This window comes from Triturus cristatus, chromosome 3_1 (assembly GCF_964204655.1).
Source record: "Triturus cristatus chromosome 3_1, aTriCri1.1, whole genome shotgun sequence".
In the NCBI taxonomy this organism is placed as follows: Eukaryota; Metazoa; Chordata; class Amphibia; order Caudata; family Salamandridae; genus Triturus; species Triturus cristatus.
The window spans coordinates 519,460,477-519,486,485 of NC_140583.1; the positions used below are offsets into that span (position 1 = coordinate 519,460,477).

The following is a 26,009-nucleotide window of genomic DNA, read 5'->3' on the forward strand; positions in this document are numbered from 1 at the left end:
AAGGGCTGTAGCCAACCCCCTTTTGTGGGACCTCTCTGTAAGCAAACAGAAGGCAGGGTAAAAGGATGTCCCATCTTCTCCTAAGCTTGTCTGGTAAACCTTTTATCATCCCTTTTAGGGTCTTGTTGAACCTTTCAACAAGCCCATTGCATTGTGGGTGATAGGGGGTGGTGAATTTGTAGTTTACACCACACTCCTTCCACATTGCAGTCAAATATCCTGACATGAAGTTGGCACCTCTGTCAGAGACAACCTCCTTTGGAAAACCCACTCTGGAGAATACTCCAAGTAGGGCCCTTGCCGCAACAGGAGCTGTTGTGGTCCTCAGGGGTATAGCTTCTGGGTACCTGGTGGCATGGTCCACTATCACCAGTATGAATCTGTGCCCAGATGCTGTTTGGGGGTCCATTGATCCTACAATGTCTATCCCCACTCTCTCAAAGGGGACCCCCACCACAGGTAGTGGTATGAGGGGGGCCTTTGTGGTGCCACCTGATTTGCCACTGGCTTGGCAGGTGACACAGGAGCGACAAAACTCCTTGGTGTCTTCTGACATGTGAGGCCAGTGAAAGTGAGGGACAAGTCTGTCCCAAGTCTTATTCTGGCCTAAGTGTCCTGCAAGGGGAATATCATGGGCCAAGGTAAGAAGGAAGCCTCTGAAACTCAATGGTATGACCAATCTCCTGGACGCACCAGGCTTGGGGTCTCTAGCCTCTGAGTACAGCAGCCCTTCATCCCAATACACTCTATGGGTACCTTGAGCATTCCCTGCAGCCTCAGCAGCAGCCTGCTGTCTGAGGGGTTCAAGAGAAGGACAGTCTAATTGGGCCTGCCTCAGATCTGCCCTTGAAGGTCCCCCTGTCCCAAGAAACTCAACCTGGTCAGGTTCCAGTTCTTCTAGGACAGTTCCTTCAGGGCTCTCAGAATCATCCTCCTGTGAGGGCTGACTCTCTACCTGAGGCAGGGGGGAAGGCACAGCCTTAACCCTACTGCTCTTTCTCTTGGGTTGTGTCTGGTCCATTGTCCCAGGATCCAGCACTTGTTCAGTGTTGCACTTTTTGGCCTGTGACCTAGTCACAGCAAGGACATGTGCATCTATTCCCAGCATTTCTGCATGGGTCCTATACTCCACTCCAGCCCACACTGAAGTTTCAAAGTCATTTCCCAACAGACACTCTACAGGAAGCTCTGAACTCACAACAACTTTCTTGAGGCCAGTTACCCCTCCCCAGGAGAAGTTAACAATTGCCACACTATGGGAGGTAGTGGTATTGCTAGCGTTGGTCACTAGGTAATTCTCACCTAGCATGATCGGTCCAGGGTCCACAAAGGCAGGTGTCACCATTGTGACACTAGCACCTGTGTCCCTGTAGGCCTGAGCCATTCTTTGGTTGATTAAAGGAGTCTGTCTGTACTTGCCCAGGTTACTGGGACCCACAGTAGAGGACTGAGCTATGTCCCCATCACAGATCAGAACAGCCTGAGTGGGTATCCTGACTAGGCCAGAATCCACTTCAGTTCCCAGGGTTAACCCTATTACACCCTTTTGCTGGGAACCACCACTTACAGCTGGACTAGGGGGTACAGTTGCCTTAGGGGCAATGGTGGTTGGGGGCTTGTCCTTTTTGGTGCACTCACTAAACCAATGGGAATTGGACTTACATTAGTTACACCAAGGTTTCTTTTGGCCATCTTTCTTTTTATCCTTTTTGGGACCACCCTCCCCCTGAGCCTTTTGGGGGCCTGGTGAAGACTTCTGGTCTTTTGATTTCTGCTCATTACTCTTCTGGTCTGCCTTTTTCTGATCACCGCCCTGGTTCTGGTTTTTCTGCTTAACTCTAGTCCTGACCCACCTATCTGCCTTCTTTCCCAATTCCTGGGGAGAAGTTAGGTCAGAGTCAATCAAGTGTTGATGCAGCAGCTGGTTTTGACAGTTGTTAAGGATTTGTTCTCTCATGATCAAATTATACAATCCTGTATAGTCCTTAACCTCACTACCCAATAACCAGCCTTCCAAAGCCTTAGTGGCACAATCTACAAAGTCAGTCCAGTCCTGAGTCAGTGTCTTCTGGGTATCCCTGAACAACAACCTGTATTGTTCAGTGGTTAGGCCAAACCCATCAATCAGAGCACTCTTCAGGACAGTGTAATTGTCAGCATCCTCATCACTAACTGTGAGGAGCTTGTCTCTACCTTTCTCAGAGAAGGAGAGCCGCAAGATAGCTGCCCACTGACTTTGGGGTACCTTCTGTACTTTGCAAGCCCTCTCCAAAGCAGTTATCCATTTGTGGATGTCATCCCCACACTTGTAGGGAGGGACAATCTTGCTCAGGTTTCTATTATCATAGGCCCTGTCTCTATCCTTAGGGATATTGCTGCCACCAGTGGGTCCTAGCCCACTTAACTTTTGCTCTCTGGCCAGAGCAAGTCTCTCTTTGGCAAGGGCAAGTTCTTCCCTTTCAATCCTCAGATTGACTTCCCTCATTCTGGCCTGATGCTCTTTTCTCTGTGGAGAAGTCATTCCCCTGTGAGAAGAGGCATTGGAGTTATTAGAGACATGGGAGTGGATAGATTCCCTGGAAGGGGATCTTCCTCTCCTGCTTCTCTGGTTAAGTCCACTTGAGGGTCTGAATGGGGGGACCCCATTCAGACTCCCATGTAGGCTTAAGTTAGCCTGGCTAAGTCTCCTAACTTGGACCTGGGTGTCTACCTCATCTTCTGAAGTCCCTGCTGACTCTTCTTAATCAGTATTGTGAGGGGAGTCTTCTGTGGAGGGTAGACCCTCATTGGTACCTAGGCACCATCCTGGGAGGCTATCTGAACATCATACTCTTCTAAGATCTCCACTAGATAAATGAGGGTATGGTTTGAACCCTGTTTTAACTTTCTGGAGGTACACAATTGTCATCTCCTGAAAAGTTAGGGTATCATATCTAGAGGGTATCTTTCTAGGATATCCCCCTCCTGAGAGAGAATCAACTTGATCTCCTCTCAGAGACATGATCTAGTGAGGGTGTGGTGTGTGCACCTACCTACACTAGTTGTATCTACTAAAACCTCTCTAGTAGTTGTAGTCAGGGTGTGCTAGGCCCTTCAACAACTAAGTTCAGTAGAACTTAAGTATTTATAAGCTATGTTATATGTACCTAACAAATATCCTTGTGATCTTTCAATTTGATATCTCAAGATTGCAATGATATCACAACAGCAAGCTCAGATCCCAACCGCTGCTCACCAATGTGAGAAGTTGGCCTGATATATGATGTCACTAGTTCTAGTGTACACCTTGTATCAGTCCAAACAACCCTTATGGTGATTGGTTGTAAAGTCAACCTTATAGACCAGCTATCCTAGTGGTAGCATGGACAAGAGCAGTCTTAGGCTAAACACTGTATGGCATGGGAAGCCAGCTGTTATACCATTTGCAATCCCTTGAATACCAAATGAAAGGACACCACAACAGATATATTATAAAAATAGAATGTATTTATTCTAGTCACAATACCCTCAGCACTCTTTATGCGATTCGAGGTAAGTACAACACAGTCTTATTTAAGCATACATAAGTCACACAGGTAAGTAATACAGTTAGGCCCTAGGGGCCACGCAAACCATATACTAAGTAAGTGGTATAAGAACCACTGTCACGAACACAGATTAGGCCTAGGCCTAGGGAATCGCGGGGGCTACACTATCCTATCAGTTGCTAGGCAGTGGGAGGCCCACGGGATTCAGGTGCAGAGTGGAAACACTCACGCGTAATGCGTAAAAGTCGATAGAAATAGTAGTATTTAGAAATTAAGAGTTTTAGGACACTTCGGAAGGAACTAGGAGTTCGAGACTTGGAAACTAGACACTAGGATAGTCAATACCCTTGTGAGCACCGGAGTACTCAAGTTACCTAGCCCACGGGCTGCGGGTGCATAGGTGTGAACTTGCATCAGGTTTCGTCGTCGACTCCTATGGATGCCTGAAGAAAAGATGCTGACAGGCAGTCAGTGAAGAGTGTCCAGTGGATCCCAAGATTGGAATCAAGAAGGAGGGTACCTGCAAGCAGAGGGGACAGAGTCTAGGTCACCGGCCAGGAGCCGGGAAGGAACCAGGCGATGTCGTGAAGATGCAGGTGAAGAGGTGAAGCTTGTCGCAGCAGCCACGGGTACCGGGAGACGTCGAGGACGACCAGAACCAGGAGGCGAGCTGTCCCACGAGGGCTCTTGCTGTCGGCGGCGTCTATGTCGAGTTTGGACACAACAAGCCTTGGCAAGCGCAACCCACGCAGAATGAAGGATTCGCTTCTGTTGCAGACCAGGAAGGCCTGAGGTGCTTCTCTTTCACAGGGAAGCAAGGGCCAGTCTGGAGGAGCCAAACCAGCAGTGGAAAGTCAAGGGTTCGTCGTCGCAGAGGTCACTAGCCAACGGGCAAGCAACCGGACAGACGCATCGAGCAGGAAAATGCAGAAGGGCCCCACGCAGAACTCGTGGAGGGCTGATCTTCGGTGCAGATGGTGCTCGGGGTTGGGGCTTCTCAATCCCCAGAGCACAACTTCGAGGATGCCTCAGAAGCAGCGCTTGAAGCAAGTAGCAAATTTTCCCAGGTAGCCGGTCCCACGTCTCTCGTCGCCTCCACGGATCTCAGCTTTGCTGTGGATGTGGATCAGGGTCGGAGAAGTCTGGAAGTCAAGGCGCTGGTCGGGCTCTGCAGTCGGTTCCTCGTAGAACTTAGGCAAAGCAAACGGCAGGTCGCTTGATGGTGCCTGTTTGCACAGGGTGGCCTCTCCTTGGCCACAAGGGAGATTCTTCAGTCTTCTTCCGTAGTCGATTGTCGAAGGTCCAGAGTTTCTGTTCAAGTTTCAGTTTTCAGGATAATCCAAAGTCCTAGGGACTCAGCTCCCACACTTATACTAATCTGGGGGGCTGGGTTACCTGCTAGGTCCCTCCTATTGGTGGGACCAGGGAGGGGGGTGGTTACACCCCTTTCCCTTTGTCCAGTTTCGCACCAGGACTGGGGCTGGAGTTCCCCAGCACCGGTTTGAACTGGACTATGCATGGGACACCTTGTGTGCCCCAGGCAGTGTCTTGTTTCTTTCATCCCTCCCTGCCCCAATACACTAAGTCCTGTCTAGGGTGGTGCTAGCACCTCCCAAGGCAGGAAACCTATTGTCCAAGCCTCCCTCGCTGGAAGGACTCCCAGCAGCAGCAGGTCAGACTTGTGTCTGTGGCAGCAGCATCCATTTTGTAATGCTGGGGCTCTGGTTAACTTTAACCGGGTAGTAGGTCTTCAACATGTCTTCTCCCTCTAGAAGGGAGGAATACTATCCTCCTCGCCAGAAATGGTGTGGGGGTAGTATTCCAAAGTGTTAGACACCTTACACGACATGTTTTGATAAAGCCAAACCATAGTTACCATAACCGTGAGGATTATAAGGCACTTTAAGAGTATATGGTAGGCGATATCATAGAACAGCTATAAGGACATGGTTCCGAAAGCTGCAGCCAGGCTCAGCTCATGCTAGAGCACCATCTCACATGTTACCAAGCACTCTGCCTTCAGGATTGTTAAGGCCTGCCATAGGAGTGACTGATAGGTTACCCATGTGTCTATATATAAGGCAGATATAGGAATACTACACCTAAGCAAGGGGTGATTACACGACCTTGCCCCAGCTGAGTGATCAGCCAGTTGTGTCATAATGGATGGCCAGCCAGGGGTGGCATAATACATGCTGCAGCCCCTGGTAGGCCTAGGGTACACCTATGCCCTGGGTACCTAAGGTACACTGTACAGGGCCCTAGAAGGTGATCCTTACCAATTGGGTTATGCACCTAAAGTACATAGTATGAATTTAGAGAGAGAACAGCTGGGCTGTGGGTCTGATTAGCAGGCCCACAGCCACATCTAAGTCGAAAACCAGTGAAGCAAAAGCAAACAGTGGGGGTGACCATAGGAAGCAGACCCTACTCTCCTACAGTAGTGACCACAAAAGGTTGAAGACCGCGTACCTGCTCTAAAATAGAATCCAGAACGGGATTTTGTGAGGTATGAATGGGGGAAGGTGGATCATTCTTATGTCTCTTTGGTTTGGCTCCTGAGGAGGATGATCTAGAGGAGGTGTGAAGGTCATTCGCCATCTTGAAATGTGGAAGAGATCGATGAGTAGTAATTAAAAGCGGACGAATGTGACACATACACCAAAGGAGAAGCAGGCAGGAGTATTAACCATCCAAAATAAGTAAAAAATGTTGGGTTGAATAATAGCGCTGTAGAAAACTACTGTAGAGTATGAAGACAAAATAAAGTACCTTTCAATATTGTCTCCATGTAAAGCAATGCCGTCATCAGCAAAAATACGAGATATGTTATGTGGTAACATGAGAGAGAAAAAAAAATTTAATTCACCCCTGAGACCTCAAAAAAATAGACCGATTCACATTCAGCATATAACATTGATATCAGGGTGTTCTTCCTCATGTATGATACACATGACTGCTACAGACTGGAAAGCATGCATCAGGCTGCCAGCAATATGTTAAAGCAACTCATATGGGCTTATGTGGAACTCCAAAGCTTGCAACTGATATGAGAGAGTGGAGAAATCTTATATGCCTATATATTTTTCCCACACATAAATAAAAAAGAAAATAAAGGAGTTGCATTCATTTTATGGTATTAGCTGGACTTAACAATGAACCGGCAGCATTTGAAATCAAGCCGTGTTATAAAAGCGGCTCTGCCCACGCTTCCATGAGAAGTTCACCGCTGCAGGCTCCAGGCTTCTTACGGCAGAAATTATAAAGAAAGTGCGGTTGCTGAACTCACCGCCGCTTCAGAAATCAAGGGCCATCATCTGCGCCCGAAAATGCCACAGTTCGAGGCACTAATGATCGAAGAATATACTGCTTCCGAGCGGAGCTCACTCGTAGTCCGCCATCCCGCTCCGGCGTCCAAGCCACACCCCCCCCATACCGCTCCGCCGTCCAAGCCACGCCCCGTGGTAATTCATATTTACTACATACTGGGTATACTCATGGTGCTGATTTAACTATTATGAACTATACACAAAAAAATGTGATTATTTATATGGGGCAACTGGAAATCAAGACTAAAAATGCATAAATTGATAGCTAAAAGGCACTCTGTCTGGTGACCTAGGCCTTGAGTATTACCACAGGGCATTATAACATTCCCATCTGGCAAGTATGCGGTTTATCGCTCAGGAGGTGTGTTAGATCTGGCTCCAGTGGCGTGGGTCTCCCTTCCATTTTTATGCTGTTGCCTCCTGTGTGTTTGCTATGTTTTTGCTGGTCTAGATGCTTTAGGCACTTTTCCACTGCTAAGTGCCAAATCGCAAGTGCTCCCTGTGTAAATTGTTATGGATTAGTGACTCCATGATTGGTTATTTGATTTCCTTGTTAGACCCCAGTACAGTGCACAATGTGTACCCAGGGCCTGTAAATCAGATGCTGGAGGTGGGCTTGCAGCACTGATTGTGCCACCCACAGAAGCAGCCTGTAAAATGTGACTCCGGCTTGCCATTGCAGAGCCTGTGTGCAGTCTGGGACTGCAATGTCGACTTGGCAAGTGCACCCACTTGCCAGTCCCTAAACCTTCCCTTTTCTACATGTTAGTCACCCCTAAGGTAGTCCCAAGGTACCCATGTGGGTAGGGTGCATTGTATGTGAAAGGTAGGGCATGCTATGATGTGTATGGCATGTCCTGAGAGTGAAATACTGCCCGTTTTGTTTTTCACTATTGCAAGGCTATCTGTTCCTATAGGCCAGAATGGACAGTTAGTTTATAATATCTTATAAACATAACTGGCCCTAGGAACAGGATAGGAAAATAAAGTTTAGTGTGCCTGAACTCAGAATGTTAAAGTGCATTTTTCAGTGAGGGTGATTTTTACATTCTGAGTTTGAAAATACCAGTTTTAGAAAGTTGGTATTTTCTTGCCTAACCATCCAGTATGCCTCTGCTAGGTTTTGAGATGAGCCTGTCTGCTCGTGCCAAGCTACCAAGGGGGTGAGCAGGGGTTATTTTAGGAGTGTATGCCTCTTTCCCTGACTAGGAGCAAGTGTCCCTATTTGGACAAAGGTGCAAACCATTGCCAACTAGGACCACCATTTCTAACAAGGTGCCATTCTGGGTGAATTCAGAGAGACCCCTTGACCGAAATATAAAGGGGCTAGTCTCTTTATTCTCAACAACCAACCCGTCTAATATGGCTGGAAACCAAGTGTCACAAACCACTAATAGAATATAGCTTTTGAGCCATGGATACTTGAAAATACGCGCTGGGATTCACAAACAAGTGTCTAATTGATGATGCTGCCATATGTGTGTGCTGAAAGATGATGCAGTGGAAAACAGGGCTGTATCCACCACTTAGTGGTGAATAATAGGTCAAAGCCATTTCAGTCTCTGCAAGGGGACTTCGGATTCGCAACAACACAAAGATGGAAACTCCTGCAGTTGACTGTGTACACGTAGTAAATTTGGGCGACCACCATGGCACCTTCCAGGCTCACCCATAGTAGAAAATCTGAAGGGATGGGGACACTGTAGGTGAGTGATGTGAAGTCTACATACTATCATAATGCAGACACTCCGCAAACTAGATGGTAAAAATGCCTAGATCACAAAAGCATTGAAGAGAGAAGGACTGAAATCTTTGAACTTCATGACATGTTTATGAGAAGCACAATTAAAATGTAGTAATTTTAAGATTATCCAGAATCGCAGTTGGGCCACACTGAAATTGAATGTATCAGGTTTTACATGACTTGACTGATATTATGAGTATCTCCTCACAAAGTAGACAATGGTTATCAACTGTGTTAACCATTGCAAAAGTATTCTGTTGAGACACTTAAGCTTTCCCACCACACCAACACAAGAAGAATGGTTGGTTGAATGAAATGTATAATATAGCCATTAAATTATACTTCATATGCAGCGTAAGATGAAAAGAAAAAGTGGGGTAACGTCCACCTTTTAATAGCAGGTGGGAGAGGTATCAGCCTTTGTACGCAGCCGTCCTCGGAACATGGTGGTGCAGACAGATGCTCATGCCTCCGGTAGTCCTGATGAGTGCTGGATGTGGTTGTTGGTCTGGTAATGCATGTACCTAGATGGAACCAACTGCTGCTATTACTTGAGCAGTCTTTCAGAATGGCTAATGATAGTACATATCACTGGTGCAAATCAGGACTTGGGAGGATGAGCGCTTGTCATGCCACATCTTACAATCATATCAGTTATACGTATACTTATCTATGACACATTAATGTGCGCCCTGGGCCAGGGAAAGACCAGGTTGGAGATGAAGGAGAGTATGGTGAGGGATTGGTGGAGGAATATGGAGACTTCAAGAGGATTTGAGAGTCTATAATGTGGGGGAGATGGTTATAGAAGACATAGGGAATAAGGAAGAAAATGATGGAATCTGTACATGTTAAGCGCAGAAGTGTTACAATATGACTTATCTTTAAGTTCTGTGAAATAATGAGTAGTAAGGAACTAGATTTCATTGGAAATGCCTAATCAGCTGTTCTATTTTGTTGTATGTCAAATTATTACCATCTGATTGCTATTATGTGCTGTGCTTCAGTGAATTTAATTAAGAATTATAGGGGGGAAAGGGAATGCCGAATCAGGTGTTGTATATGGCATGGAAAGAGTTTCTAGTGACTCACTCTTTCTCAACAAAATGTGTTGGGTAAGGGATATAGGGCCCTCCTCGACAGAAGGTGGTATATTACATTATCGTGCCCATCCTCGTCCCCTGCTCTTATATTTGATGGAGCGATTGTAATAGTCTCACACCCGTATCAGCGTTCAAACAGTGTGACTTCAAAAATATTATAGTGAAAAGCAGGCTGATTGAATATGCTGCCTTGGACCACTAATATTGTAATTGCCTAAGACTTACCTTTTCCTTTAGTGATGTTTACCTAGAGCAACTATGAAAACAATAGGGTGAGTTATGACACTTGATGTCTGGTTGTCGACATGTTTTAAGACTAGTACAGCCCTAACTGGGTCTTTGGCATTTCATCAGGACAGGCGGAACCTATTACCGTACACCTGCAGAGACAATCTGTTTCTTGGGTGTTGAGAGAAGTAGGTGTATGGGGTCCCATATTCAGACACAGTGTGCTAATCTAATCCTAGACAGGAAGCAAAGGATACCCTGCCGGAGCCCAATCGGACCTGCAGAGACAATAAAATACAATACTGTAATACCTTTTATTTACATAGCCTCAGCCGGTGAAGGGTGATGGGACCCTGTGATCTGAAGAAACTGATATATTAAAAGGATGGCTGAGCATGTGGCTCTTTATGGCTATGTGAGGATTCTAAGAAGAAATTCTTCAGAAATAAGCAAAGTATAAAACTGACTGTTAAATATTGTAAGAAGTCTAATAAAATTATAAAGCGTGTTTGGATGGCAAGGATTACATACTGTGTTTCCGCCAGAGATGTCTGCTTTGCATTGATTGCTCTTTCCTTTTTTCCAGCTTCCATCTGTGAGGATGAGCAGGGTATTATACCTCGTGCAATGGCTGAGATCTTCCAACTGATTGATGAGAAGGACCTAATAGACTATATTGTCAGAGTTTCCTACTTGGAAGTGTACAAAGAGGAGTTCAAGGATCTTCTTGAGGTGGAGACTTCTCGTAAGGACATTCAGATCCGGGAGGACGACAAAGGAAACACTGGTAATGGTCATATTGACTCTAGTTATAAATAGAGGGTCCTCATTCGATGGATTTTAAAAATATATATATTTTCATCGGAATTTATCCATATTTCTTTATTGCCCATTTTAGCTATGTTCATTCGTGTTTACTTTGGATTTTGTGAAACAGTAACTAATACATTTTTGCATGTATTTACCCTATGAATATTCACTCCTACTTGAATGCCTGATGAGTCTTAAGGCTATGGGTACTCATTTATGATCCATCAGTGTACACATATATAAACATGAGCATTGTACTCTAAAGATAGGTGAACGCTGGTAGATCTCCTGCTTCCAAAACCTTTTTTTCTAAACTCAACAACACGTCAATCTGCACAGCTATTGGCCTAGCAATCAAGACTGACACTATTGAGAATTATTTTTTTTAAATCCAGGCACTATGCTGACATTCAGTATGCATGTATGTGCAGTGAGTGTGAGACACATGTATAGTGGAGGGACTCTGTGTGGTGATAGTCTTGAGTACTGGAATTAATCAGTATACTCCATTTTAGATGCCCCGTGGTGTAGCATGACACAAGGTGGAATGACAGTGGAAGAATATTGACTGCATTTATGTGACTGGAGTGTGGAGACCCAGACACTGAAGTGAATAAGGATGGAGATAGGACTTCTCTTTTAAATTCAGTGAGGTCATAATTTGGAAAGAATTGCTGATTAGTTCTTCTTTCGCACCACCATTTGATAGGTTATAGGGTAGTTTCTAGACAGAACCTGTCCTGTCCCTGAATAATTCTTCAGGAAAGCTGATGAGAGCCTGGTGCAGAGATCTCAGACTTTATTGTGCCCTTGTTTTGGATACTTCTGCTTGGAGCCAGCATCATTGCTACCTGTGTCAGCCATCATATTGCACACTGACTGTGTGAGGAACTGTTAGAATATGCTAATTGAAAGAGAATCACTTTAAATCGGTTCTGAAATATTAGATCGTGCATCCACACCCCTTGTCTGTAATGTTTTTAGGAAAGTTAAGCCAACCACCCTATTTTGTTCCAGTTCCAATCTGTTTTGCAGAGTACTGGAAAGATTGTTGCATGACCAGGGCTGGTGCTTGCATGACAGTCGGTCTCCCAGAGGTAAGGGGAGATCATCTCAAGTCTGCGTTTTCTGCTGGAGAAGTTGAGGGTCTTCCTAGAGCCTAGAAGCCTGCCTGAATGCTGAGAGAGAGGGAAGGCGTGTGCCTGGTCCTGCTGCAGTAGAGGCTGTTCAGCAAGAGAAGCTCAGTATGTTTTCAGCATGGGGAATAGCCAGAGAACGCAAGTGACTACAAGGGAGCACAGCTAAGAAAAACCTTTGTGTCCCCTGAACAGTTCTTGTTGTGAATAACAAGACTTAAGGATTGCTTGTCATAAGCAGTCTGCCGTTATTTGAGAGACTTGTCTACTAGAATCTGAGACTGAACACTTTATCACCACCTGGGTGGGAGCCATGATCGGCCTGGAGGCTGCAACTGCCGAAGACCCCCGCATGGTTAATATCAGCCCGGAGACAGGACCGCCATCCCAGCATCCTGTTGCACCTGTCCTAGGGAGGCCGCTACTGCCAAAGATGTGCGCTGCCATGTGAGCTGCTACACTGAAATGTCCTGGTCCTCAAGTTCTGAGCAACGATCACAGCCCTACAGTTCAAGAGCCGCTGACACAGTAAGGTCAGCGACAAACATCCTCCGGCACCATCCTGGACTGTAACAACACAGCGCAGGTTAGTGCCAGGCTTGAAAACTGTGAGCGGATCAAGAGACTGAGAAGCAGGCTGAGGTTTGTGGAACAATCTTAACTCCTTCAGTGCTCATGACGGAGCCACTCCGTCATGAGCCACGGGTGCCGTGTGCTCATGACGGAGTGGTTCCGTCATGCCGCGACCGTTGCCGGCCGCTCCGCCCACGTGGCGCTGTTTCCCCGCCTGTGCGGGGGGACAACGCAACTGGGCGGAGTCATGACGGAACCACTCCGTCATGAGCACAGCTCAACCGTGGCTCATGACGGAGTGGCTCCGTCATGAGCGCAGGGCCACCGTGCTGCCCCCAAACCCCCCCCAGCGCTGCGGCGGAATATCCGCCGCAGCCAAGGGGTTAAGGCTTTCAGAGTAACTGCAAAGAGGTGAAAGCAAACTGAACTGTTGGGCGTATCTACGCTTGGGGGGGCAGGGTGATTTGAGTGAACTGTGCTTGGGTCTGGTCAATGCCGTGTCCGGAGCTAAATGCCAGGCATTTTAGAGGCTGGGGACCTCAATCAACGGAGGGCGAGTACATAAAAGTGCAGCACCCCACGGAAGATCCCAGACAATATTACAACCTTGTGTGTTACTTTCTTAATTGCCCTTAAAAAAACTTCTTAGCTGAACACTAGACTAGACTATACTTTATTGTGTCTGTTGGATGACTGTACAGTACTGTATTCTTGCCCTCGAACTCACTCCCCTCACTTTCCTAAGAGTCAAGTGCAGAAGAGGTGTGTACTTGGCCCAGTTTGCAGAGCCATAGTAGCACAGACCCCAGTGACAAACTACCTATGTCATCATAGTTGGGGCCTAGTAACCCCTGTCGGACTTGTTCTCTATAATTCAGACACCCCATGTGGTCTGGCAACACGTTTTCTGTTTTTATCCTTATTTAATAGAGGGTTTTTTCCCTATGTATTTATTAGTAAAAGCCTTAATTATTAAGCATGCTACTTGTATTTTTCCTGCTTTTTATAAGACCTTGAACTTGCTGAGCTGCAAACGTTGCTCATTGTGCAGTGTGATGAGTTCCTTGATAAGTGATGACGGGTGACATTTTTGAAGGTATAGACAAGAAGCACTGAAGAAAGTCCCCATAAACAGTCTCAAGATTGTATATATCCTGAAATAACCTCAAACCAGATAGGACCATGGCCGAATGAGGCATCTTACCTTGTGAGTCAGAATACTGTATGATCCACCTTGAGTGGGTTGCTAAAAATGAAATGGTGGTCCAAAAGCCCATCTTTTTACTATTTGACCACCCTCCAGGAGACAATATAAATTTTGTTGAACAACTCGTTTGCGCTTCTCAGAGAAAAAACAATTTCTTCTACCTTTCTTGGTGAATTTAACTTGCTCTGGCGAAACACGAAGCAATCTGCGGTCTCACAACTATCATTCTTAGCAGTGGTGACCCATTTGTGGAAGACTCCATCCTAGAACTAATTGCAGGGTTCTACCTATCGTGGTTGATTGGTAGAAGCCCTACCCTTCGCTCTTCTGCCTATGAAGTATTCAGCACTGCCAACTAACGAAGTCCATACAGTCTTTAAGAGGCATCAGTTTCTTTTATTTTGTGCTCTCTCAATGCCAATGTGTCTGGCTCTAATTCCATTCCATTAAAATAGAAAATCTCAGAGGTAGCATCTGAACTCGGATTACTGTACTTTAGCCTCCTATTGTTGAATGTGCTACTCCCTTTGTTTTGCATTTCAACTCTTTATCAACATAGGCCAACAATAATAAAATCCCTTGTGCTATACTGTGGCAGCCTAATGTACATAGGAATTCCCAAATTATGCCTGGCCCCACTGAAGACCGCAACCTCTGCATGCTGCAGTCAGACTAATGACTTGCTAAATAAAGTTTAATCACTTCCTTGTCATTGGTATTGGAGGGCTTTCTAATGAGCCGGACTGGATTTTCAAAGTAGTTTGCAAAACCTACATAACGCTAAATTCAGAAACTCCAAACTCTTGCCCACAAACCAAGGCCTACACTGCCTCTTTTTTCCATGGCACTTTTCCATAAGTAGATGGAATGTCGATAGCAATAGTTACCAGTGAACATACATTAGACTTAAACTCCATTGAGAGCCTTCTAGCAATAATCCGGCATGCAAGGGCATTCAATGCCAGAATACAGGGGCTGACAGCCACTGCCACTCAGCCTTCTGTACACCATGATCGGGGCCCGTCACATCCAAGAGGAGACTTGTATTTCCACCATTGCGGGGTACTTCTGCAACATCCCCCCGCTCCTCCTCCCCTTCTGTGGCATGTCACATATGTGTCAAATACTCGTGGTATGGGCCCCACATACCTCTCGAACTACAGCGGGGCTGCATAAGATCATGATGAGCATTAGATTGTGTGTTGCAGTATGCCATTCTGTCACTGTTGGTCCCTTCATCCAGCGCATTGCAACTCTACACCATGCCAATAAGAGACCCAGTGCCGCAAGTTGCTGGTAAGCTTGCGGAACATCGCAAACGTGACCCAAAAGTGCCACAAGCTGCATGTAGGCCAAGGCATCCCCCATGATCTCTCCCAAAACCTTGAATATCTTTGGCCAAAAATATTGAACACCAGGGCAGTACCATGCTACGTGTGCAAAGAGTCTTTAACGCCACAACAAGGGCAGCAAGAGTAGTCTTTCAGACCATATCAGAATAATCTGGTTGGGGTATAATCTGCCCGATTTTAAGATAATTTAAATGCACAAGTCGATGTCGGACATATCAATGAAATAGTGCAGACTAAAGACCAGCAGTATGTCCTTTGCTTTTCAGTAATATCTATGCCCAGGTATTCCATACTGCCAGCGCAAGATTTAGAAATACAAGGCTGCCTGACCTCTTCCGTTAAAGCATTAACACGCTGATATTGCCCGCTGTGGTGTCGTCAACTGTAATAGACAGGTAAGGGCGGGTACCTCCGAGGGCTCAGCCAAAGTACCATCCAGCAAGGTCCACAGCAAAGCACTTTGTCCTCAAAAAAGTCACCCATATTCTGCATCTAAGTACACGCAGTGCCGTAAACGGCTCTGCTCCTGTCCCAGCGAAAACCACCCGCACCATTCCAGGGGACGTGGTGGGGTGTAAAGCAAGGTTGCCTGCTGCATATCTGCTGATTTCTTCAGGAGGTACACAGTTGATCTATTATGTGATAGCGGTGTAACGGCTTGCCAAATAAGAAAAGGGGTAGTGACAAAGGGGACGCTCTCTCGCGCTCCAACCAAAGATGCAGCAAATCCGGTGGCCCGTGCAGCAAATAATGGTCAAATATGAATTGGGCCGTCCGTTAGTATGTCTCAAAGTCAGGTGCATTAAGGCCACCTGCCACATAAGGCAAAGTGTATCCCATTGTATACAAAGTTGTTTACCGGCCCACTTCAGGCACACCATCAAGGAGAGCACAGTCCGAAACATCGCACCTGTATTAGTATCGGAATATTCGCAAACGGTAACAAAAAGCGGGGGTAGTACAACCATCTTCATGATGGCTATGTGACAGCACAGAGAGAGTGGAAGATGAATCCAGGGATCCACCACCTCTGTGGGACAATGTATGGCCCTTCCATAGTTTTCGCATATCACTACCTCCGTATTCGTGTGGACCTGAATGCCCAAGTAGCTGACTGGATCAGTAGTCCGCGTGACCGATAACTCTGTTGGTGTGGGTGCGTAGCAGTGGTAAGGAGAAATATGAGGGACTTGCCCCAATTTATCCTGAATGGCTGTCAAAGCATATGTGAGAAAATGGGGTTCTGTTGCAGTACCCCCGCCCCACACACACTTTTTGCCTGGCTTTTGAGGCAACTTTGACTGTAGAGTACTGAGTCCTTGCTGTCAAGGTTACAGTGTTCTTTCCCTAAAACTGTTCCACAATTGGCCCCTCAGGCCCTCTGTTAGTCCCCAGTAAATGATACTTTGGTACCTGGGGCATTGGGGCTGAAGAGGGTCCCCTAGGCCATGCAGACTGCCACTGCAGCATGCATGCCCTGTTGCGGATAAAACTGACATGGCACACTGACTGTGTGCCATGCCAAGTCACCCCTCTAAACAGGCCTTACAGCCTTAAGGCAGAGTGCACTGTACCACAGGTGTGGGCATAGCGAGTACATGCGCTTTAAATCGACAACTCAAGTTCCCCAGCACCATGATGGCTTCTCTGAACTCAACAGTATTTGGTACCAAACTACTCCTCTCAATAAAGCCCCACTAATGCCAGATGTAGTCAGAGGGCACCTAAGAGGTGCCTCCTGAAAACCTACCAACCCTAGTGTGGCCACAGACTGGCTTTAGGCAGCCTGTCACCAGCAGACATGTTTCTGGACCCCTGGGTCTCTCAGAACAAAAACAAAGCACATCATGGGCAGAGGTGTCACAACTCCTCTCCCAGATGGGCACAGTGCTCGAAAGGAAAGCTTCAAAGGCCTGCCACCTTTTTAATGTGACCCCCATCTTCTGCTGCTTGCAGCAGATGGAAGCCCTCGGTTTACACCCCTACTTATGATGGGGAAAACGTATGACGAATAGGAGGTGTGCCCATCTCTGCCAACTCCACCCCTAAGGTGAAGGAGGTAAGGTAAGTACACCTTTTAGTTCCTGCCATCTTGAAGATATGGGGCGGTGGACGCCATCCCCACTCCCACAAGAGGGGTGCATAATAGTGGATGTAGTCACCCCATGTCAGGTACCCATTGGCCCCTACCTGCTACTCCCCCATAATGCCCCATAATCTAGTATTTAGGTGGTTCCCTCAAATACTGAAACTAGTTCCTGCTCACTTAAGAAGAACAAGCATTTGCAATGCAATAGGTCTCGCATTTGCGAGAGTTTAAACTATTGGCTTTGTAAATGACAATGCCTTTTATTTATATTTTAAAATCCAACACATAAATAAAAGGCATTGTCATTTACGATGGCAATTGCAGAAACTTTCGCAAATGCAAGACTATTGCATTGCAAATGTCACACACAGAAGCAGACAGAGGAACACACGCAAGTATACACACACACACACGCACACAAACTCATTAAAGAGTTAATTAACAAGCCCACGTTAAATGGAAAGGCAAGAAAGTAGTCGCACGCAAGAAAATGAGTTTGTAAATGAGTTTGTAAGAAGCGCGGGGTGGGGGGGCAACACGGACAACGGAGGGAGGGTGAGTGGGGGCGACACAGACCATAGAGAGAAGGCAGGTGGAGAGCAACATTGACAATGGAGGCTTCAACAGGTACTATGGAGGATAGTCTGGAATGGCAGGGGTAAGCAGACAGACAACCAAGGGTTGGAGGGAGGGGGTATGGACCACACACAGAACGGAGGGTGGGCAAAAGGAGCACCCTGACAACAGAGGGGGGGAGGGAGGTGCTGGGGGGGTCAATTTCTCAAACTATCATCTCAGTCTTGGTTCTGTTTATGCAGATGAATCTTTCCATTATTCAGTGGAAAGAGTATTCCAAGCACAAGGTGATATAGGTAGTGTAGTTTTGATTGGTATGGAGCCAGAAGTGAATTTGTCCGTTGCCTACATACATTTCCATACTTATATCATACTGATTGCAACTACTAAAAGTAGTTTCTAGATAAGCTATCTGGAACTGAACCAGATTATATTAACTTTGTTCCAGGGCAGTGCACTTTTGTACTATTTGCAGTACCCGACTTGTGCAAAAACAACATTTCCAATGATTCACTGTTGTGAAAATGAGTTTTTTTGCACCATTCTTCATATTGAACATTTGTTTATTAGTAATTGGTTAGGGAAAATATTATTTTTGCACCGGTCAGTGGGCAGGCGCAAACATTTTTACACTGGCCTGTTGATGTGGCGTATCTTGGAGCAAAACTTCACTGTGCTTGTGCCGTGTAAAGGTAGTGCCGAGGGCACGGCACACAGGTAGGGTAGCAGCGGGAATTGCAGTGCCAGCGGATGGGTCAGGTGGCGGGGGGTTTGTTGCCTCACACAGGCATAGGATGTGAGGGGGGTAATGAGGGGGAGGGTTTTTGGTCCCCTGCCCAAGAAGTGACTGCTGTTCTGGCTCCATGCCGCATGGGGAGAGGATTCGGGGAGCCACGTGTGTCCGTGGATGGCAGTTCGAGGCCCGGTCTTCATGCCTCAGCCTTCATCTTTCTAAGGCCGGTTGGAGGGGTTGCAGTTCCCATCAGCTGCGATGCCTGCGGGCGATCGGGAGGCATGGGCAGGGGGTCGGGCGATGTCTGGGGAGGGGGGAAGGGGTGTTATTGCGGTGAGAGGTGCAAGGAAGCAGGGAGGGCCGAGGTTCGTTTGCGCAGATGGCGCAGAGCAGAGGGTCGCCTTGCAAAGTGGGAGGGCAGGGGACGAGGCGGTTACACACAATAAAATGTTTTATTAGTAACATTATGTCATTGTAAGTGCATTTTGTATAGAGAGTTACCACCATCGGTAGGTTCCCAGGTGCTCTCAGATTCTGGTCGCCCAATTACAGTGCTGTAAGTCTCAGAACGAAGGCCTCTTCTTGTGTAGGGATGTGTGGATATGTGAGACGCAATTGCATTTGAAAGATGTGCACTCCATGAAGTGGTCCGAATGTACTAAGTTCTGCTTCTACATAAAGCGTCCGTGATTGCTAAGTAAACAGCAGTGTGAGTTAAATATCGGGTAATACACTACCAGTATTTCATAATTACCAGCCTTGAAACTATAGTTACAGGTGGGGGACGGTTAAAAAACCGACCAGGGGACAATACAACATAACGGTTCAGAACCCTCCACACATAACCCCTCAACCATGGCACCTCTCACTTTACCATACTCTTCCGCCAACTATCCTTGTAACCACCTCAATGCTCGGCCCAACTGACCCCGAAGACCTTTTCCATCTCATAGCCCTCCGCACACTACATAGCACACCCTTGTATCCGTCTCTTGTTACCCGCAATTCCTACGGGCGCTCGCCTCTTTATTTGGATGGATGTATGGATATATGTAGCCTTTCAATCTTCTGAGGCCGGGTAGTTTGAGGGCAATTCCTACGGGCGCTCGGGAGACATGGGCGGGGGGGAGGGTCGGTCGCTGTCTGGGCCACTGCCAGCTGGGGGAGATGCAGCTGTAGTAAAGGCTGGGCCTTGAGGTGGGTGAGTGCACCCCTCTGCCCGAACCACAGAGGCCCCAGCAGCACCTCAGCTGTGTGACCTTGCACCGCGGACGGATTGTTCGCACGGAGGCATCGAAGTCTCTAAGAATTTGGGGGACATCTGGTAGACGGGGGTAGGAAGTGAAGTCACAACACATGCCTCATAACCCTCGCCTTCAAGGGAATGCGCCTATGTGCAGCAGACTCAATCTCTAATATGTGTAATGTATGGATGGTGATGTACGAATACAATGCATTTAGCCACGTCTAGGCTATAAACAAGTGCACCTGCGAACCAGTTTTATTTGCGAGTTCAAAGAAGTGAATGGTTTATGTCTCATGGAAGTTTACATTTACAGCATCAATCCATGCATTTATATATATTCAATCGAGTGTAAAACAGTCAGCACACGTACATGGCTGCTGTGGAACGCACCATAAAGACACGCACACGTTGCTTAGAAGCCATGCTTCTTAAGGTAATTGTTTATACTGGAACTCATCAGTTGATACAGAGTATGACGTATATCCTCAAAGTCACCATTTGAGATACTTTACAAAGTGTGGTAGAGTGACTACACCCACGTGTATGTGCCATCGGCGCCCTAGAGAGGCCGTCCGACTGCACATGCGTTTTGGATAAACAAATAAATGCAATAACACGTAGAAATGTGAAACAAACATTTTCTATTCAGGTTCCTATTCATGCTTTCTACGTTTACCGGAACCACTGAGTTTAGAAGTGCCTCAAACTGAAAACAATTAATCAAACGAGTAGTGATTTCATACAATGTGCTGGCGATGCTTTTAATACAGTTAAAAATTGGGCGTAAATGACTGGTTTCCTGCTGTTATTCTTTAAATAGCATCACGTTATAAAATAGCCTTACATTCCTGCTTCAGGAAGTGATGGAAGTGATGGAAGGGTGAATGGAGGGCTGGTCCCTTCTCGGTTTAGTGCTACAAAGGCCCGCCCTCCTGGGGCACTCCCAAGGGAGGAGAGTGGGAGGTAAAAGATCCCTGAGGCATATGGCAAGGGTATGCCATATGCGTGATATGACAGTGGTGAGGGGGCACAGTGTGATACCACCAGGGGACACCACCGAGCCTCCCGAGCCTCGAACTAAGGGCGATGATGGACCCTATTTAATAATAGTGGGGGTCACTCTCCATTCTCTTCCCCCTCAGCTGTGTGACCTTGCACCGCGGATGGACGGCTCGCACGGAGGCATCAGAGTCTCTAAGAATTTCGGGGACATCTGGTAGATGGGGGTATGCTTGGGGAGGAAGCTCGGCAATTTCTTCCAGTGCACGGGTCTGGTTACAGGGTCAATGGGGGGGAGGGAGGCCGGCTGAAGGAAGGAATTTTTTTAGAAAAGGAAAACAGGGTATGCGACGCTGCGCCACATGATTACTAGATAAAATAACAAGCCCGGCTTCTAAAGTGGTCCGGACGCCGACGCGGCGGAGCGTGGCGCGCGTGCTTGGCGGGGGCGGGGGAGCGGACCCGTTGAAGTATGATGCCGAGGGCGCCAGTGGGCTGAAGCGCTTCCCCAAACGGATTGCATGGCGGCACGATGCACGTGATTGTGCGCGTGCTCGCCATGCAAACCACTTTTGGGAGCACTTTGAAATGCCCCTTACTAGAGTCTCGCATAGCGATTGCGTAAACGCAATAGCTAGGCGAGACCTAAAAAGGACGAAGAAGATGCTACGCAGAAGATTGAAGATGGCTACTGACTTGGCCGCAGCCCTAACAGCCTGTCTGCAGCCCTTGAAAATCTTGAGAAGAAACCATGCCTATCCAGCAGTCAGCGACTTTCTCAAACGCTGGGAGGACTGGCTGCCTCTGAATTGGACCAGAACTCCAGAGGACAGCGGCTCTGTCCACAAAGAAAATAATTCCAAAGACTCTGGTGCCCTCCAAATCCCCGATCCTTGACTAATCTGCACCTCCGTCCTGTGTCCAGGTGGCCCCACCGATCCAGAAAAGTTTCCCCAGAGATCCTGAGTCCAAGTCCAGCATTTGCAGACGCCTTCAGTTTAAATCCGAAGGCCCCGCCCCGACCAGCACTGGTAAGAAAATCCAACGTCAGAAGACACCACTGCACCCGAAGCCCATGGGCCTTGGGGAGCTCGACTGATGGTGTCTCTATGACCTACAGCCTCTCCCCTTAACTCTGCTGTTACTGGTCTCCTGCGTGTAGCCTCCAGTTTGCCACCTGCAGCCTGTCTTCAAATCCAAGTTCCTCCATTGAAATCATTTAACGCCCAATGCTGTATTTGCATCTGGCTGCCCCTATGCCGCTGGTGGTGTATGTTTGGTGCTGCCTTGTGGCCCCCCCTGTGCTTGCTCTAACCCCTGAAGCTTGGCCCCTGCATCCGATTTTATTTGCATCTGGCTGCCCCTATGCCGCTGGTGGTGTATGTTTGGTACTGCCTTGTGGCCCCCCGTGCTTGCTCTGACACCTGAAGCTTGGCCCCTGCATCCGATTTTACTTGCCTGCAAGCAGTGTGGCTTTAAGCACCCCCAGTCTTCATTGAAACGCACGGAACCTATCTTCGAATTTGAACTCTGCACCCAGCCACCCCTGTGCAGCTTACTTGAACCTTGTCCCCTGCTGACCTTAAATCCCGAAGACTGGAACTACAAGTTGGGTACTTATCCTTGAAACCGCATTGTTGCTTTTCTCAATAGGTTAACATTGAACTGTTTGACTATTGCACTGTGTCAGCTTTTGAAAGACTGAAGTATTTTTCCTGAAAAACGTCCTTACCTTTTTGTGAAGTTCATGGTCTTAAAATAAAACTCGAACAAAATTGATGTGTATCTCCTCTTTGAGTCGTGTATGTCAGTTATTGGTCAGTGTGTGTGCAATAAATGTCTTACACTTCTCTGTGTTAGGACTAAGACTGCTTGCCCACACTACCACAAATAGAGCACTTTGGGTTTGCATTGAGCCCTATTTACTTTGGGGGAAACTATGGACTCTGTTCACGGTATAATCACCTAGTGGTATACCATATACAGAGACAGTTTTCTACAGCGTACTACCTATCTAAGGACCAGAGAGAGATTCTGCTCTGGATCCCTGATGTACTGGTGATGGCAATCAGGGCAGACCCTAGACCATTAATACACAAACGCGACGTTGAGGCCTCGTATAGAACTCGGACCAGCTTTAGAAAGATGCCACCAACTCCCCCACAACGCAAGACTGGCAATATATATCTCCATTCAACAGAATCAAAAGCTTTCTCCGCATCTAAAAAAATTGCTCCATCGTGTACATCAGGGTCAATGCATGAGATTGTTCCAAAGAGGGTACGAAGATTGTAGATAAGGGATCGGCTGGGTATAAAGCCGAATTGTTCCCGACCCACTATTCCAGGGAGCCAGGATTAGCTAAAACCTTTGCAAACAGCTTTGTCTTTGTTTACGCATGATAGTGGCTGGTAGGACGAGCAATGATCCGCCGGTTTGCCTGGTTTAAACAAGGTGATCAGAGAAGCCTCGTGCATAGTTAAGGGTATGGAACCGTCGCGTACCATCTCCTCAAAGATTAGCCAAATGGGGAATGAGTTTATCTTGGTAGGCCTTGTAGAAGGCGACTGTCAGACCGTCCGAGCAAGACGCTTTACCACCGGACAAATCCTTCAGTGCTGCATCAATCTCTCTGGGACTGAGCAGTGCCATGAGCCGCTCCCTCTGGTCAAGGTTTTGCAGGTGACCAGGCATGAGAGAGCAGAGGCAGCAGAGGCAGAGGCGGCTTGCGGGAGGGCAGGAGTTCTACAGACCGCAACCTGCATACCTACATCCTGCCGCTGAGAACTTGTGAGTGGATTGGAGCGGAGGCAGCTGATGCGGCGAGAAACCGCGATCTGTACACCATACGGCATACCGCCACAAACCGACGCCTAGGACTGTAGCAGCGGAAAGGACGCAAGGGGAGTGGCGAGAGGCTGCGGCTGGCCGCTACTGTTGCCGGCTGTGGTCGTGCATCCAGGTTCATCCAGGTGCCGTAAACTGGTGGACGCAGACTTGCTTGGTCTGGTCTGGTCTGGTCCCTACCTGGTCCCCTCAATCGGGCCTTCAGCCTTCTTCAGTTTTCTGCCAACCTCTCTGTGCCTCACTGTGCTTCATGCACCACGGCACGGCAGGGCAGGGCAGGAGATGTAAGGAGTCTGTTTGGCGTGACGTGGTGAGACCTGCGGGCGGTGAGATCAAGCTGAGCGTGCCCTCTCACGACTCGGTCCCCCAGATTGGCACATTACACCCTTTAATTAATCCTATCGAGGACACTCTGGAAAAACGTCAGGGGTCAGCTCCTTGTAGGATACTAAGGGATGCACGTTGCTGGACACCTGGGGACACCTGGGGGCTGTGGCGGCCCCCTAGGGCTTGGATACTTGGGACCTGAGGACCACAGAGGTCAATAAAGGAGGCGTCGGTGGAAGAGGAGAACGGAGGACAGTGCACAAGACACAGCGGGCTGTATGGTGAGCCCTCTTGACTTACTGACTTACTGACTTTACTGATTTAGTTATTATTGATCCGCCGGTTTATTGTGCAAGCTTACAAGCCTATAACCCCGTTTCTTGAGCTCTGCCCACCTCCTTATCTCTTTCTGTCGCCGCTATCTGAACAGCCAGATTCAACCACATTCAGGATACGCTTTCCCCCCCCACCCCTCCCCCCCGCTCCATCTTGCCACGAGGTGTGCCAGGAGCGGTTTACTGAGAGCGGGAACCAGATATCAATCGTGAAAGACGCGACACTAGGAAAAATCGTGGTCACAGTAGACAGCCGAGGCAGCAACTTCAACCTAAACCAGCCTATAGTATCCCGCACGTAATAATGCGATCCGGAAAGATAAGGCAACAGGAACTTGTAAACCCTGCCAAAAGAACCAGGAGAGCAAACAAGAAGTCAACAAACAAGGGTAGCGCCGAAGAACTCGTGAGGTCAAAAGACGAAGCCCACAACCTAATTTCCCCGCTCCTTACCAGCCCTGAACCCTCGTCGAGTGGTATGGTAAGCAGCTCAAGCAGTGACCTTAACTTGCCTAAGTCAACTTACCAATCGAAAATTTACACAAACTTTTCATTCCTAAAAGATGCTGGGCCGGTACTGTGCTTAAATAGCAGTAAAGTAACTAACCTCCCAGTTCCACTCCAACCTCTCAATGCATACCAAACGGAACATCAGTTGGTACAACAGCGGCAGCAATGGCAGCAGCAGGGGCCAGACTTCAGAAGCCTATCAGCCGCCGGTAAAAGCTACGGCTTTGGCAGTGGCAACGTAAGCCCTAATAAGGGAATAGACGCACCAGCCATAATCAAGGAGGTAAGGACCCAGGTATTCAAGGAAGATAATTACCTGGGATATGACGACCTGAATCAATTGGAGATAGCCCTGCCTATAAACAAAGCAATAGACAATGGGAGCAGGCACATTACACCCGAACAGGCGGCGAGTCGCAGAGCAACCACTGCAGAGGGAGGAATTGAATGTAGGGAGAAAAAAAAGGGGGAAAGCACCAACAGCATCCTCTACAAGTACGTTAAGGATGGATCCTTGTTCAAAATGTTACCACAGCAATTGGGAGGAGAGGTGGAGGCTTCCGGAAGTCAGAAGCACAGCCCAGCTTCTCATGGTTCTTTACAGCGACCAGATACGCCATTGCAGGCCAAAACAGAAGATAACCCCAATGATAACCCTCTCAATTTGGGCACTTTTGGTCAGGATTCACCGGAGAGACTTGGAATACGCAAGCACCCGGAGGTGTGCACAGCTAAGATGAGCACGTCTAATATGAGCGAAGCAGACAGCATAGTCTCCTATAAGATGAAAAAAAACACAGAGGACCGAAAAATCACCAACCTTACAAGACGTGCACGCTCAACTAAGCCGGGCAAAATCTAACACCCAACTCAGCTTTGTCGCACCACAACTTGATTGCAATACAGAACGATCACTAATGTCTCATGAAATCGAACTAGAGGCATCATACCTTACACCTGAAGAATGGGAGGGATTAGTCGCATCCTATTCTGCCGCCAACGGAGGCGAGTCAGAAAGAAGAAATAACAACTCTCCAAAACTCAACATCAAAAAGGATAAATCACTGGATAAGGACGATATCTGGTCTACTCTACTCCATACAATGCAAATGTCTGTGAACGCATTGCAGTACCAATCAGATAAGATGGACCTCCAGTTGTCAGTCCTCAACTCACTCTCCATCTTTGTTGCTGGCATAGACGACAAGCTGGCTGACCACAACAATTTGATCAAGAGGGGTCAGAGACAAAATTCGCCCAGGCCAGCTGCACTTGCATAACAATTGTGGACAAGCTAACAACATTACCATCAGCACTGGATAACCTCCTTGCTGACAA

At 47.5% G+C, this 26,009-nt stretch overlaps 1 protein-coding gene across 3 annotated transcripts in view; it reads left to right on the top strand.

Moving 5' to 3' along the window:
* The window catches only part of KIF7 (kinesin family member 7), a 448,976-nt gene that overhangs the window by 44,244 nt on the left and 378,723 nt on the right, over positions 1-26,009 (top strand). For all 3 annotated transcript variants that reach the window (XM_085644436.1, XM_085644435.1, XM_085644437.1), the window contains exon 2: positions 10,518-10,718. In XM_085644436.1, coding sequence (XP_085500562.1) covers positions 10,518-10,718 — 201 coding nt within the window. The remainder of the gene's footprint in view (positions 1-10,517; positions 10,719-26,009) is intronic.